Genomic DNA, 16553 nt, shown 5'->3' with positions numbered 1-16553 from the left:
AGCTGAGCGGAAATAGACAGCTATGGCTCAGAAGCAATGGAAGAAGAAAAGTATTTCAAGAGAACACAAAATATTGTGAGGTAACGCAAAACATTCTACGAGGGAATGCAAAAGTAGTCTTAAAAAATGTTCTCACCGTGACCCGTCTAAGGCTATTAAAGGCTAATGTTGCTCTGTGTCTGCTGGATGTCTACAAAAACATTTGCTGATGATTGCCATACCAATGTTCTAAAGTTAGTATAATATGCCAATTATGTTGGCCCGAGCACAGTAACTGTAGGAGCTTGATGCACAAGTGTCCAAAATGTGTAAATGCAGGTTTAGACAAACATATTTATTTGGCTGTGTGCAGTTTCATTTTTCATGTTCAGTGAGCCAATAATCTGAACAATCTCAACCTTCCTCACTGAATCTTCTGTGTTATCTTGAAATCTTGGTTCTTCCTGTTTTTCTTATTATTATTGCTCAGTTGCTGAATATTGAGAATAATTCAATATTTGTGCTATAACATGAAGTATAAACTCTCTTAAAGACCAAAACAAATGACTCAAGAGTCATAATACCTTAAAACTGATAATGTGCTGAAGCCGACAAACCTAAAGCTTTGCAGTAATAGAGTGCTGAAAGCTAAGCTAAAATAAACTGTTAACTCCATATAGACATCCTGGCCACTATAAAAGGATAAAAGCTGAAATTCTAAATCTAGTTTGTAATCTATCTTAAGTCAGGGTTTCTCAACATGTGCTGGCTTGTAAACCCAGCAGTTTAGTGGTCATGTGGTTTTTAACACAATTTATGCTAAATCTATATATCTCCAGTGGCCCAGTCTGTATATCATGCAATCCCATGTGGGGTTCTGATCCCCAAGGCTGGGAAACTTTATTTGAAGTTAATATATGTGGTCGTAAAACTGCAGCCCCCCGGAACAACAGGTGCAAAATCAACCGAGTAAAACACATAAGAACATCCACTCACACCCACACACACACACACACAGGCCCCTCTGTCCAAGAGCCCGGATAGAGTGGGTGCTTTGATATGATGCCCACTGCATCTCTGATTCTATGCACCGCTCTGCCTTTCCCCTCTGTGCTTTCCCCATCTTTCTCTGTCATGCCCACCCTTCCCCTTGCACACTCCCTCATTTCCTTCCCCATCTTAGCCTCTTCAGCCTTTCTTTCATTTTGCTTCATGCCACCCCAATACTGAATCCATGTCCCTGCTTTCTCTCACTCTCTCTCTCTCTCTCTCTCTCTCTCTGCTCAGGGCCATAACACAGGAGTGAAAGCTTGTGTGTGTGTGTGTGTGTGTGTGTGTGTGTGTGTGTGTGTGCGTGTGTGTGCAAGTGCCACATGCATATGTGCCTCATTATGTCTCTAAATGTTTGTGAGAGGATGTAGATCGGGCATCTGTGTGTGTGCATGGTTCCCCATCTTATGACATGTGCTGTGACTCCAACACGATCAGATCTGGTTTCCATGACTACCGATGCCCCACTTAATGCTGCTGCTCCAGAGTTTGTGTGTCTATGCATGTGTGTCAGTGTGCACATACGTGCATACCATATATTTCAGCGAACATGTGCATTCCTTTGAGTGCACATATATCTGTGGGCATCCATATGCAGCATGCATCTCTGCATATTTTGTTTGTGTTTTAAGAAGAGGATTCCTCTGTGTGTAAATGTGAGCGTGTGTGTGTTTCCTCACAATAAGGCACGCAGTTTAATCTTTAATGCAGCTGAAACTACAACAAGTACACAGAGCCAGGGGAAGTGTGTTTTCCAGCAGACTTCTTTACCATGTCAGCAGGAGACTAAATCGGGGGACACAGTATGGATCGGTAGTGAACATAGTTCTCGACACTCAAGGACACCCAAACAACCAAATAACCTCCAGAGGATTCTTTCAACAGAGGAACAAAGCATTTCCTGCAGTAACATCAGGTCTCATTTTCCATGCCGTACCACTGCTGCGCATTTATATGTTAAAATGTTCAACAGATAATAAGTTGAGATCTCAGTCATTCATTCAGTCCCTTGCACTGACTGAAATGTCAAACATGACCTTTCTTTTAAGATTTTGTGTGCCGATACATTAAGACGCAAAGAGGAACAAGAGAGATTACTACAGGAAAAGTGACCTGCCTTATTCATTTTCCTGTCACTGTATGCATCAGCAGGCTGCCAATACCATGCGCCTGAAAGCACAGGGTGATCTTATGAGAATACACAGCAGCGAGAGCTGAGATGAAGTCTATTTTTCTTTGGTGCCATAACTGTTAAAGCACAGATCCACATATGCGTCATACTTTACACATCAATTGCGTCTGCACACACCCTAGCAGATACATACCCTCACACACACACACATACATAGAGGAAACTCCTCCGGTGTGGGTGTTCAAATCAAAACAAACGCTGATGAGTCATCTTTCTGCGAGCCTCACCAGTGTTCTGCTGCTGGAGCAGTCCCTCTAAAGCTACAGTATAGGCTGCTTGGCTTGGTGGCTAGCTGTGTCAGGTTTTCTTGATAGGATTGCAGAGAATCCCGTCTCTCTGTCTCTCTCATATGACAGGAGGAAAAGGAGCTGCTATTCACAAGACCTGGATAAAGCTTGTAATTTTACCGCTTTCTCTGTGCTGGGTAAGGATGGATTCCTAAAAAGCTGAGTCCGAAAATTTTTTCCTCTGATGAAAGTCACAAAACCTGATACTATCTTTATCATTCAAACTGTCCAACTCCAAGTTGATGATCTCACAAGGCCAGCCTAAATGCAAATGTAGCTATTTCAAAGGTGGTAAGATCAGTATGAAGAAAAACATAATTTACAAAATCCACTGGTGGAAAATAAGTACATTTAAGTCATGTACTTGAGTACAATTTTGAGGTACTTGTACTTAACCTAAGTAATAGCATTTTGTGTTTCTACTCCACTACATTTCAGAGGGAAATGTTGCCGTTTTTATTCCAGAACATTTGTCTGACAGCTATACTTACTAGTTGCTTTGCAGACTAATACTTTAACTGCAATAAATTTTACTATTTTATAAAATATAATTTTATAGATTACTCTATTCAGTAGTACAAAAAGTAGCTAAAGTTAGCTTCAACCAGCTAAAGCTAATGTACCAGCATTAGTAAAGAAATACTATTGGTTTAATAAAAAAACAATACTAAAAACTTAATTAATAATAAATAAAAAACACATAAAGGAATGTTTCAGATGCCTTTCATTTTGAATTGTTGATCAAATTAAAAACAAGAAAGTCGTAAGATTTTTGGCCTGTTGAAGGACTTTTTATCAATTAAAAAATGATCATGCAACAAATTGTGTCTTTTTAAACAAATGTGTCATTTATGATCATCAAGAATTAACATTTTAGGGAAGATTTGAAAAACTTTATTTCAATGAAGCAGTATAATCTTGAAAATATTTAAATTTCTATATGTAATATTGATGATATTTTGAGAGTTTTGTTGTTAGTGCACGTAATTCAGGGGGGCGCCCCCATGGCTTGGGGATCAGGGTGCTGGCCATGGGCCGCGGCATCCCCTGTTCAGGTCTTGCTGGGGACCTTTGTTGCATGTAACTTCGCCATTTTCTGTCATCTCTCTAATGGTGCTGTCCAGCACTAAATGTCTCCAATAATAATAATAATAACAAAATTAGTACACACAATTCAGATATAAATGGTTAGTTACGTAGCTACAATTAGCTGTTGTCCACAGACAGAAAAGCCAATGATGCCCCCACCATCCAGAAATGAGAAATAATATGAAAAGCAATTTGTCTCAAAGATGTAGGTGAGGACAAATGTTTGCTATTAGCACCTATGTGTCTTATATCTGTGTACATTAAAAATACTTTTTGACTACAGTACTACAGGTCTCAATGTCGCTGCTCCCTAGAAATGGCACAAGACTGGACAGATCAGTGTGAGAGAGATGAAGAGCTTCCACAAAAAGAGGCCAAATCAAAGCCCCTGTAAGCATACAGATTAATACTAGCCTTTCGCCTTTTACTTTATTCATAAGAAAATAAGATCTGAGCATAAGCCTGCCACTGAGGGTCTGTGTTTGAAGCCCCAAAGGAAGAAGGAGGGGGCTTCACAGGAGCAGGGACAACACTGGGAGATGTTGGCGAATGCCTATGAAAATGGATCTCTGAGTCCCAGCTCTTCATGTGGAAGAGGCCAGGAGACTGTTTCAAAGAACGCACATGAGGAGGCCAAGAGTGGAGCAATAACAAGACAGAGAAACAACATTACTTCAAGAGTTTCAAGCAACAGTCACTGTTCAGTTTTCTTTGTCTTTACTTTACAAACCTAAAAGGTTGGCTCAGTGTATTAGATTATTTGAGACCTACAAATAATAGCGAGTGTCACAAACAATTAAATGTAATCATTCTGCTTCATCAGATTCAGCTCATAGTTTTAAATCACTTTCTTAATGCTCACACCTAACACTCTTGGAGCCTATGCGAGAAGGGGAAATCATTGGTTTTCTTTGGGTGGAATCACTGCCACATGCAAGGTTTTATTTTAACACATGGTTTCTTGGGTCTGACTTAACTTAACTCATAGGCTCCAAACTGGTAGCATGTTTTTAAACAGGAAAGTGTAATTAACTCCACACTTGTTTCTGTCATGGCAAGTTCTCTCCTTAAAAGCTCTGATCACTTCTATCTGTCTTGCTTGCCTACGTTTGCAAATCCCGATAAGTCAGTTATATTGTGTGTGTGTGTGTGTGTGTGTGTGTGTGTGTGTGTGTGTGTGGCATCAAAAACATTGAACCAAAACCAACATTTTCAGAGTGTTTTCCGTGTTGTACAACTCTAACCACATTTGGCCTGTTACTAATCTCATCTCCAATCAAATTTCAATTCAGCCTGTTTTAATGATCGGTGCAGGAGCACAGCTTTCCAGGTAAAACACTCCACTGGATAAGAGGTTGAAGCTGTAACTCCACTGGCTGTTTACTGTGGCTGAGGGGAGCAATTATAAAAGCAGGAACATCACTGTAATCACTCAACGTAACGCATCCCAAATGCTCCCTCACCAAGTCCACCTTGTCTTCTAATCTCACACAATAGTGCTTTGCCATAATGAAAAGGAACTCTACAGTCTTGAAATACACTTAGTAATAAGGAGTTTTAGGAAATGCATAGATTAGCTGATGACACTATCTATCTATCTATCTATCTATGTGTAATTAATGCAGACACAATCATAAGCATGTATAGGAACATTCCATTGTGACTTTAAGTCATCACATGATGGTGATTAGGTCATTCTCTTAAGTAAGGTATTGCAGACACCCTCCCTCCCCATTTCCATTGTCTGTCAGTAGGCCCACAGTTTCTCTCACAGCTCTGTAGCTGACCAGAGTGTGTGAGAATAGCTCCTACCACACACACACACACACACACACACACACACACATTCACACAGGCATGATTAGTGATTACTCATTCATACTGTCTGTTTGAAGGGACATATCTCGCGCAAGCGAAGCCAGGAATAAAAAAGCGTGTGTGATCGGTGCCTTATATGGCAGGCGGCAATGCGCTGTCCAGGGTGCTGAAACTGACTGGCATTGGGGATGAGGGGTGGGGAGGGGGGGTACATGCAGCTCACTACATTAATCATATACTCACGCGCACATGCACGTAGACACAAACACACACAGCGTGTGCTAATATGGTCTTAGAGCATGTGCCAGTGAGTGAAAGCGCAGATGACATATCTTCCACATTCATTGATGAGAGCTATGCTGCTGCTGCTGCTGCTGATGGAGTCAGCAGCAGCCTATAGGCTTTGACTTGCGCTCTCAAGCAAGCGAGATGACAGAATGCTGAGCCTCCACTCCCTGCTTCTTGGGGATATCCATTTCTGCACCGGCTCAAACGCATTCACCCTACTTTAGTGACTTTAATCAGTCTCACAGTAGTCAGTTACAGTGGCTAAAAACGCACACACAAGCTTGCAGGTTCGGATACGGAGAACACACATGCACACAGTGTGGCCCTCTGCTGCTCACCATCACCACCGCTGTCATCATCATCCTCAGCCTAACCACATTATCAGCCTGGTGCAATGAAGGTGATCCAAAATTACCTTTCATCCAGTCCAGCACTTGCTTTGGTGTCCATTTACTTATAGGTTCCATAACCAAAGCCATGGTGTCACAGTCTCTCCGAGGTGAACGGCACAGGACTCAATGCAGGCGACATAAAACGACTTGTCAGTCACATCTGGAATGACACGGCGGTGGATAAATCTGAGGAAAAATAAATTGTTGTCAGTTCTATTTTCTCCATCGGAGCATGGCCGCCTGCAGAAACGGTGAACGGGATGCGGTGGTGCAATCCACGTGCACACAAAGAGACACGCGCGCACACACAAACACACACACACACACACACGATCTCTCCTTTCCCTCCCTCCCTCCTTTCTTTCCCTCACTCTCTCTCTTTCTCGTGCCTTCCCGCCAGCAGCCCGCGCGCTGTGAGAAGTGGATTCGGTGGGCGCGAGGGGATGGAGCGACCCCTCCCCTCTCCTCTTTGCCTCCCGCCCGCCTCGCTGCAGCATCACAAGGGCCACCACTCATAATAGAGACCAGGGAATGGTGCAACGCACACCATATAGGGAGGAACTCTCTCTGTATCCCCCTGCCCCCGCCCCTCTCTCACACACACTCACACACACCTACACTTACACACATCAACACACACACACACACACAGATACACATGCACATACAGACAGAGCAGCAAAGGCTTTATGCAAAAATAACTTAAACAACCATTCATGTATTTATTGTATAGGCTATAGGAAAACACATTAATGCATCATATTAAGTGCAGTAGGGTATGTTGAGTCCCACAGACATCCTAAAAGTACCTATAGAAATATTACGGAAATTCAAAAAGAAAGAATTCAGTTTTTTAAGCTCTCAATCTGTGGATGAGGAAATCAGCACCAGTTGTTAGGCGCCGCTGCACGGTGTATGGGTTCAGCTGTGAGGAACAGCGCCCCCTGCTGCGCACCTGGGACACAGGTGACGTCATGGATTAAAGCACACGCTCCACACACTTCCACCCAAATCAGGCTCATAGGGAGATGGGAAAATTAGCAGGAAAGAAAGAAAGTAACTCCCGCAAAATAAAAAAGTAAAGAAAAGGGAAGATAAATTTAAAAAAGAAAAAAAGAGCAGAAACACATTTTATAATGGCCATTCAACCTGTACAGTTACAACAACCATCATCACCATTGTCATCACCTGCATCATCACAGTCAACACAGTTACTGATCATAACGTGCTATCACGGAAGACATGTACTACAAGTGGTGTCTGTCTACTTGCCTGTGCACTTAATTAAATAAATAGTTACATCTGGAAATAACAGTATAAAGACTCAACATGTGACCCCTTAAAACACACACACACACACACACACACAGAGAGTAGGAACAAATCACAAAACGCTGCGATTATAGGTCAACTGACTTTATTTCTGTTACACAGAACACAAAAGAAAGCGAGTTTGTTGAGTGCAGAATGCCATGTAGCTCCTGAACTTTGTCCTGAACAGACAAGTGTGCCCTGCAAGGTAACAAAAGGGACTTTAGAAGTCCTTCAAATAACAATTTACAGCAGTTACTGGTTGTGTTTATGTTCTTGGTAAGGTATACCTTTTATGGGGCAAAGTTTGTTTTGTACTGGTTCGAAGGAGATAACATTTACTGGCCCATTTGCCAGATTCTTCATACAGGCTCCATGTCTTTCTGTCTGTCTCTCTCCATGATATATATATATATATTGTTAGCCACACTGCAGCAAGGATGTTACTAAGCTATTAGACTGTAATAAGACAGTATCTAAGTCAGGCTCACTTTCTGAAGGTGCTGTGTAGCCTATTTTAGGATGAAGAGATGTTTAGAAATAGAGTCATTTTTAAGTTAACTAAAACATCTGTAATACTGTCTATCTTGGGCATTTGATTACTAGGATATAAAGTAGGCCTAAGTCTTATTATCTATTCTTAAATTTGCAGTTTGCATCATCTTGTTTGCATGTCCATAGTTAAATGTGGTATCACCAAAGCAGTCTGTACAAGGAGAATCTATAAGATTTACCTAACTACAACATTTTGAAATAATAGAAAACTTTTCCTGGCATCATAAATCGCAACACTTGCGGTCTGATTAAACAGTAACATATTTTTGTAGCCTGCAGTGAAACAGTCCATTTCTACATTTCCTGTTGGCAACACTACATTATTGGCAAACTGAACTAAAAACACTTCAAAGGATACTCTGACATATTCAGATGATGGAGAAACAAACCATTTCCTATCCAAAGTTTCGTCTGCTTCTGTGTGTGTGTGTGTGTGTGTGTGTGTGTGTGTGTGTGACCTCCTCTTCCAGCAGCCCGCTGAACAAAGTCAATGGTGGGCGGGACCACGGTGCTCAGTTTTCAGCCCTTTCCGAATGTCACAGCGATGATCTTGAGCTCCCATTGGTTCCTGTCTGCAAACACGTCACAATCATGATTAGAATTGATGATCGGAGGTTCTGATTTCATTGTCTAGCAAAGGGGACGGGTGTAGAAATCTGCTGAATTTGAGCGTTCGTCTGATTTTGACATCAGAAATGGTAAGTAGGAAAGTGATTTCACTTTTTCGCTTCAGGGAGCCCTAACGGTTTTTTCGCTTGTGTCCGCTCGAAGCCACGGTCAGTGAGAATGACCACGCAAGGGTCGGGAAATCACAGATTTGAAGGAAAAGTTTAGCTGCAGCTATCCATTGGAAGAGCTATGCTAATGCTAGCTAACGTCGGCTGGCTCAGATATGGCCGCTCGGGCCTGCAAGCTAACGTAAGCAGTCTGCATGGCCATTGTGGAGATGCGGCGCTTACCCGGTTTGTTTACTGTCTGGCTCGCAGTCGTAAAGTTATGGCATGCGCTTCCTGTGCTGCAGTTGTGTTCTAAATCTCCAGGCTGTTGCCCTGGCGGCGTGCTAATCTGACGTGCCCGCAATATGTTCGGTAATACTCTGCGTAATGTTTCCATATTGACTGTAGCCATGCGCAGTGCCAAAATAAAACCTACTGGATGCTTATTGGTCGCACAGCATCCCCGTATGTGACATTTTCTGTGTTTATAATAACAACACTCGCAACTGTAAATTCAAACTTCCCCAGAGTTTCTCAGCCCTCAAAGAGTCATGACTTTAACCGGGCTGGTTGCTGCACTTTTCTCTTCTCCCCTGTCCCCCTCTCAGTGTAACCTTACAGGTACAAACGCGTAATAAACGTCGCACATTTGCTTTGAAACTTTGACATATTAGAAATTCACACTCACCGGAGCCCAGATATTACTGTTTGTGCGACAAGATAAAAGCTAGCTGTATCCAAAAAAGCAAGTAATTTAAGAAAGTGTTGTCTTGTTCTTTATAAAGCTCCAACAATTATCGTTTGGAGCTGGAATTATTTTACTTGACCTTGCTTATAATACGCAATAATCATAGATCTAACTTGTTATTAAAAAGTGTTTAACTGTAACGCTAGGAGAAATGCAAGGGCACACATTTCCATGGTTTTCAGTTGATAAGTAGAACAATGTCTCGCATGGGACAATATATTAGCTTGATTGATAGTGTTATTAATGTTACACAGTGGCTTGTCATAGCTTATTATACTTTGACTGACAGCGTGATGTGTATTTTACAGCTTCACAGTGTCAACTTTTTCAAAAATGTTGTTATATATTATATGACTGAGTGTTGACGGTTGTCTACAATATGGTGAAACTGATCGTTGCATTTCTCAATCTTGATCCAGAAAAGATATCATTATGCAAGTTATTCCTCGAAGAGAAGTGTGCTCATTAGTGCGTGGTTTGAGTTTACTCTCTTAAAAACAGCGTTGCCTGCTTTGCTCTGTCCTCAGCCACATTGCCCAGCAGCCTGCCAGGTACACTGAGGCAGGATGAGTGCAATCACAATTGCGCTAATCTAGAGACATGCAGGTTGCGCTGTGATCTGCATGGCTGCCCCGTTCCAGTCCGGTAGCAGAATGGATGCGTGGCCAAACAGACGTGGCCTGCAGGCTGTGAGTATATTGTATTCCGGTATGAGACGGAATAAAATGACATTGCTTGAGTTCTGGCAAATTGAAAACAAAATACTGGCAGTGCTGCAGGTGTAATCTTGAGACTGTGACATTTTCATGGGATAAAACTGTGCAGTAGGTGATGTATTAGCTAAATTAATGTATAAAGCAAAACAATATTGTGATTTATGGAACTGAATTGGCTACAAACACCCTCTTGTTGTGCAAGAGCAACAAGAAAGGAAATTTCACAAGAAGATAAAGTTGCACTAGGTGCTTTATCTCTTTAACCTAATCATCCAACATAATCTGTCAGTGAGCTGTGATTAGCAGTGAATTCTTACATAATGCAAAGTTTTGGGGGTTCTTTATCTTTGTGGTTGCCTCTCAGATGAACCTGCGGTCAGTGTTTACGGCTGAACAGCAGAGGATCCTGGAACGTTACTATGATAATGGGATGACCAATCAGAGCAAGGCTTGCTTCCAGCTAATACTCCAATGTGCTCAGGAGGCCAAACTGGACTTCAGCGTGGTCCGGGTAAAATGTGCTTGTGTGTGTGTGTGCGCGTGCGTGTGTGTGTGAGAAAGAGCAAGGAGGAGGAGGTAGAACTCTTCACCATGATTTGTGTTGCACTGTTTTGTTTTTTTTATAAGGGATGCCCATGTAATTCTGGGGCAAGTAATTGAGAGGGCGAGTCTAGTCTCTTCCCTGCGAGTTCTTCAGCTAATGCAGAGTCATGAATTATTATCCTCCCTTTGCTGAATTAGTCCCTTTTGTGTTTTACGGGATGCTTCTTTAAGTGATGTTACTGAGCTCCTTGCTCTTTTACCCCACAGACATGGGTTGGCAACAAAAGACGTAAGCTCGCCTCCAGGGTAGATCAAAATGGAGGCGTGCCTCATTCCTTATCCAGTCACGGACTCGCTGGGGGACTACTCTCCAATCACACGTTAGCCGGAGGTGCTCTGTCCAATCACGGCCTGGCGGCGGGGGCACTGCTACCTGCTGAAATGGCTGCAGCGCGGAGCATCCAGAACCGTGTGCACCTTGTCCCTCCATCCTCGTCCTTCCCTTCTTTCTCGTCAACATCCTCCTCTCCTTCCTCTTCCTCTCCCCTCAGCAGCGGAAGCAACAACAACAACAACAATAATGACGTCATACTGACCGGGATCTACTCTCTCAACTCCGTCCCTCGCTCCCGATCAAGACCTACAGCCCCCCCATCTCAGTCAGACTCCGAGCTTTCTGCACACACATCCTCATCTCTGATCAGCCAGGCCCTGCAGAGCAGGAGCTGCTCTACCTCCTCACCCCTCCACTCCAAGCTGGTCTCACTCTCTCAGAACTTCCCATCCCTCACATCTGCCTCAGGGCCTTTAGTCTACACTGCAGTCAGGAAGGGAACTTTACCCCTTGGGGAAGCAGGGGTAAGTGCAGGAGCAGGGGTAGTACCTCACAGTTGGACTAGGCAGTACGGTACAGCGCAAACTCGCCCTTGGTCCTCTTCCTCACAGTCCCAGACTCAGCTTCACGCCAGACCTCACTTCAACTCCCAACCTCAGCCGCCTGCCCCACAGAAGACTCGGGTCTCCCTCCCAGTGCAAAACTCTGGCCCCTCTGAACAGACACCTCGTATTCAGCAGGTCTTCACCTTGTCAGAAAGAGGCGAGGGAGACAGACTCAGACCGAGTCCCGTGTCTTCCCAGAAAGGCCAGGAGAGTCATAGGCCAGCGCCCTATCCTCTGGACACCAGTCATAACTTCTCCATTGCCATGGAAACTGGAGATGAAGCAGATGAGTGGCAAAGGGAAGAGGAGTTGGCAAATATGGCCGCTCACACGCACATCCACAGGGAGCAGATGTCAGCTAGCCCAACTGGTGCTGAGGTGTCTGTGGTGAGAGGAAGCCACTCGCCCCCTATGGCTAGCTCCAGACCCACACTGCTTCACAGCAACACAACCCTTCAAGGCAGCTACTCCCTCACAGCACAGACCTCACTTACAGGGGAATCCAGCTCACAGGTAGGAGAGGTTCTAAGTGCAGTTGCCGTTTTCCTTCAAAGTGAATTGAAAGACTCAAACTGACTATGTCTGTCTTTGTGTGCAGACTTCAATTGGTGTGTCTGCTGCCCCCTGGGTTATCAGCAATTCCAGAAAGAGAACAGTAAGTACTTTTATGTAACTTTAAATGCCAGATTTTGAACATGTAAAATAGGAAAAAACACATTTAAAGGTTGCTGTGTAGTTATAATAAGTTATTATATAAAATTAAAAATTATATGATGGGTTATAAAGTCTAGAGTCTGCTTACCATCAGCATGAATGTTCTGTAGTTAAACAGAAGTTTGTGTTTTCAGCTGCAGGATCGGACCCAGTTCAGTGACGCGGATCTCGTCCAGCTGAAGCGCTACTGGGACCGAGGCATGACCAGCCTGGGCTCAGTCTGCAGGGAAAAAATCACTGCTGCAGCGAACCAGCTCAATGTAGACACTGAAATAGTCAAGGTAACCAGCTCCACAGGATTATAAAATTAGTTTTGTAGGTGTATTCCCAGTGTTAAAAAAGTACAGCGAAATCTAGAAAAGTACTGGTTCCCTCCTGGTATAGAATGTCTGCAGTATCATTGAAACTACATAGATGTTTTGTAGGTTGAGAAAGCATTGAGCCTTATTCACATTCTCTGGCCACTTGTATTTGACATTTAGTGAAAATAAGATTACTTTGACTTGACTGAACTTTTGTGCACTGAAAGAAAACAGGAAATAGAAACATTTCTAGGTCACAGAAGTTTTCCGACTTACTTACTCAAAGTTGTGTAAAAGTCACGCAGTTATATATCAGGGCCACGGTAGGAATGCTGATGGACTAAATATAGTCTCTCTGTCATGACACACACATGACCTACTGCCATCTCACGTACTAGGATATTTATTGCAGGGTAGAAAAATCTTTGGCTCCGTAGGGAAGCAGTATGCCACTATAGGATGATCTTCAAATCATTGCAATAATTAAACAACTACTACTAATTTAATTTAGTATTTCACGAATACTGATCGGTGGGAGGCTATATGGTAACAGGTCACTGTGATTATTGAAAATTATTCTTCCTGACTTCACCTTTACATTCAACACATGGACACTTTATTTTGAAAAACTGATTGATAAACTTGATTTTTAGTCGAGTATTTTTCCCCCCATATATGTGACAATGTTGTCTTTTGTGTTTTCCAATTGGCAGACATGGATCAGTAACAGACGGAGGAAGTACCGCCTGATGGGTATTGAAATCCCTCCACCTAAAGGTGGGCCTGCTGTGTTCTCAACCTCATCTCCAGGAAACGATTCTCCGTTGGGCCTCAGTCCCGACGAGGATCGGCTCAGAACGCCTGAACTCGGAGATGACTTGAATGATGGGGGGTCTGTCTGCCTGTCTGAAGGTTAGGCTGCCGATACTATGCACACACCAACACCTACCTCTGTGTCGACTGTGTATCTCAGCATTCATGTAATGTTCTGGCTTCTAGATGGCACCATCGACTCACAACACAGAGACGCAGTAGATGGAACAGATTTCTCCGCTGCTGCTCCACTGGCCAATAATGTGGTACCTAATTATTTCTCTTATGTTGCAGTACAGCCTCATTTAATGTATATCCACTTTGGAATGGGCGTTCAGACCCAAATGTGATAAAATTAATCATTCATTTTACCTAAGCATTTAAGTTCATTAGTTTGTAGCAACAAAACGACACCAGCTGTACTTCATTAATCACATATCAACGTGGCACATTTGTGTAATGTGATGTTTAATAAGCCTTTTTCACAGCAGATTGTTTTGACGTGTCACAGTAGGAAAAGTACAGGTATTCCATTTTGCTGCTTTAGTGTCAGGGTCCTGGTATTGCGCATGCTGGTTCACTGTCACAGCCTCCAGGGACACTTGAATAGAACAGCGGCATCGTTAATTTTATTAGTAACACCTGGGCTCTTCCTACTGTAAGTCAAAATGTCCGCTGTGAAAAAGGCCTTTATTGAAAGATAATAATGTCCAATCACAAGCATTAGTTTCTAGCATGATGTGATAAGCAGGCTGCTGTTTAGTCAGACTTGCTTGAGGCAAATAGATTTTTATCATACAGACAAACTGCAAGTGTAATGTCTCCTCTTTGTAGGGATAAATGCAGTCATTATTTTTTGTTCCTCTTAGATTATTGAGTAATTGTGGTAAATAATTGTGATCTCAGAATAGAGAATTGTGTTCATTTTAATTGTTCTCTAGGGCAGATTAAAATGATAAAAGGCTAAACAAATAATCCAGCAAATGCTACATTCAGTGTAATATATCAAGTGTAATCACTTTTTAAATTGTTCCTCTAGTAATTCTGTCATCATTATCATCACCATGGATGATAGTGCTTTATCACACCATGTGTTTCATGCTTAGTATAAGCTAATTTATATAAATGTATAATCCTTACAGCATTATTGTAGAGAAAAGACAGCTGCCACGGATTTCTACAAATAAGAATGAGTAGAGTATTTTTGGGGGGTTTTTTGGGGGGGGGATGACAAAGTACAACATAAAGAAGAAAATCCATAGCAGATAATAGTCACAAAAAGACTGTCATGCTTAATCTTTTTTTTAATTAATTTTTTATTTTCTTATATGAATGACAACTTGGTCTGATCTCTGTGTTTTTCTTAACAGAAGATCGAAGTAATTGATGAGGACGAGGAAGAAGAAAATGATGATTATGATGGTGAATTGGTGGCTACAGACCTAGAGCAAATGCAGAGCCTGCTGGAATTCAAGGTGAAGACACTAATACAAGACACACACCTTTTTACACAGAGATCCCGCAATAATGCCATCATTACGTCGACTTTGCTCTTTTTTTTTACACTGAATCAAACAACCTTATCTTCCTGCCGTGTTCATAGGTTTTATACAGTACAGCGAGGCAGAAAGGTGCAATAGTGGTGCCTGGAACAGGCTATGTAAAAGGGGCTTATGACAGATTGAGCAAGCTGCAATTACAATCCTTTCTTCAAACTGAATTATTCATGCTTGTCCATCTACTGTTTCAGAAGTGCCAAGAATGAAAATTGGTGTAAAAATTTAAAAATAGCAAAAAAAGCATGGTAACTGACAAAGATCTCAAACTCTGAATGAACTTTTTGCCTCTTCTGTTTCAGCACGAGGAAGTGCAGTTCTTAGAGCATGAGCTAGAGAACCAAAAACACAAATACCAGGAGCTTGCAAGCTTCACGAAGAGCCTGCTCAGTGCTGTGAGGAATAATGACCTGCAGAGACAGCAGGTACATTCACAGTCATGTTTACACACTGACAAGAGCCATTTGAACGTCAAGCTTGAAGTGAAACATCAACATTTGTAGAAATTTGTAACCTGAAGTCTGCTGTTGTGTTTGTGTTTAGGAACTCATGGCCAGTCTACCTCAGCCTTCAGACCAGGACTGGGACATGGCAGTGGAGAGAGGAACCCAGCCTGGTGCTGCATCGGCGGACGCATCCTCCCACCACGATGACTCCCCGGGGGCTAGTACAAACAGCGTGGAGACTCCGCCGGCCCCAGCATACGAAGAAGTCCCACTGGTCTGCATAAACGAAGATGACACAATAACTGAAGTTACTGAGCCCTCTGCATCAGAGGAGCAACTACAGGAAGCCGTTTCAGAACAAAAGTGACTATTTCATGTACATCAGCTCACATAGACTCATGCAGATTTTTCCACACTCCACACAGAAGCCGGTTTCAGACGAGAGGGACTGTATGGTCTTATATTTACACAAACACTGGTAAACTGACCCTCCACGCCCAGTGCCTGTGGATTGATGCTTCATTATGACTGTTGGGCTGACAAATGCCTTTTTTACTGCATATCATTCGCCTTGCTCTGGACCAGTCCAGAGAGAACAATAAACGACCTCTAATTTATCCGTGTGTCTGTGTGCTTCAGTAAGAAAAGTGACACTTTTCTCGTGTATCACTGATTGAGAGATATATCAGCTTACAGTAGATGTAGAAAAACACAAGATATTTTTAAACCCTAACAGTAAAAAGAAGGAAGTTCACACCCAGTATTGACCGATTGTTTTGTAGATTGCAGTTTTAGACAAGAACATTTTGCAGTTAAATTAAGCTGCTCAACTTTGGGACCACCATCCAATTTGTCCAGATTACAGGTCATAAAATTCAAATGTGATTAATACAGTAACTCCAATGACAGTGACTGGGCTTGTTCTCATTTGGGAGATGTAAGATTTGAACTTAAACCAAACTAAGATTTGATTTAAACGTACACTTCAGTTCGACTTTAAAATTATGTCTATGGTGACCTGTCCTATTTTGAACTAGCCAGACTGTCCTAGTCTTGATAATCAATAGTTAGTTGACTAATCACATTTATAATTGTGTTT

General features: G+C 42.5%; 2 protein-coding genes and 1 long non-coding RNA gene across 5 annotated transcripts in view; 1 reads left to right on the top strand and 2 right to left on the bottom strand.

The window, feature by feature from the left end:
• Positions 1–6543, bottom strand: part of si:ch211-26b3.4 (connector enhancer of kinase suppressor of ras 2) — a 62334-nt gene extending 55791 nt beyond the window's left edge. The window contains exon 1 of one of the 2 annotated variants that reach the window (XM_038700401.1): positions 6119–6543. In XM_038700401.1, coding sequence (XP_038556329.1) covers positions 6119–6182 — 64 coding nt within the window. In that variant the 5' untranslated portion in view covers positions 6183–6543. The remainder of the gene's footprint in view (positions 1–6118) is intronic. The other variant, XM_038700402.1, reaches the window with a different exon arrangement.
• A 952-nt stretch (positions 6544–7495) lies between these two features.
• Positions 7496–9365, bottom strand: LOC119888397. Its single transcript, XR_005441886.1, has 3 exons — positions 8921–9365; positions 8420–8533; positions 7496–7607 (listed from the first exon to the last, which is right to left on the bottom strand). It is a non-coding gene; the product is annotated as an uncharacterized LOC119888397 (long non-coding RNA).
• hdx (highly divergent homeobox) lies at positions 8527–16071 on the top strand. Of its 2 annotated transcripts, none has more exons than XM_038698960.1 (11): positions 8527–8659; positions 9953–10114; positions 10506–10652; positions 10952–12136; positions 12222–12278; positions 12472–12618; positions 13353–13551; positions 13639–13718; positions 14823–14927; positions 15311–15433; positions 15552–16071. In XM_038698960.1, the coding sequence occupies exons 2-11, from the start codon at positions 10049–10051 to the stop codon at positions 15819–15821; spliced, it is 2379 nt and encodes a 792-aa protein (XP_038554888.1). In that variant the 5' UTR covers positions 8527–8659; positions 9953–10048; the 3' UTR covers positions 15822–16071. The 2 variants fall into 2 exon arrangements, with proteins under 2 accessions (XP_038554888.1, XP_038554887.1); XM_038698959.1 differs by having other exon boundaries at positions 10470–10652.
• The last annotated feature ends 482 nt before the right edge of the window (positions 16072–16553 follow it).

Source organism: Micropterus salmoides, unplaced genomic scaffold (assembly GCF_014851395.1).
Source record: "Micropterus salmoides isolate LMB-PRFRI ecotype aquatic unplaced genomic scaffold, ASM1485139v1 Ms_hic_scaffold_5, whole genome shotgun sequence".
NCBI lineage: Eukaryota > Metazoa > Chordata > Actinopteri > Centrarchiformes > Centrarchidae > Micropterus > Micropterus salmoides.
Note: the sequence above shows the minus strand (reverse complement) of the source record. Positions and strands in the feature narration are given on the sequence as shown.

Excerpts from the sequence above, each read along its gene's own strand:
- hdx (XM_038698959.1), top strand. The coding sequence starts at position 10,049 with ATGGCTGCCCCGTTCCAGTCCGGTAGCAGAATGGATGCGTGGCCAAAC. Across the intron at positions 10,653-10,951 it reads TGGACTTCAGCGTGGTCCGG|ACATGGGTTGGCAACAAAAG; the intron begins GTAAAATGTGCT and ends TTTACCCCACAG. Across the intron at positions 13,719-14,822 it reads CTCCACTGGCCAATAATGTG|AAGATCGAAGTAATTGATGA; the intron begins GTACCTAATTAT and ends TTTTCTTAACAG.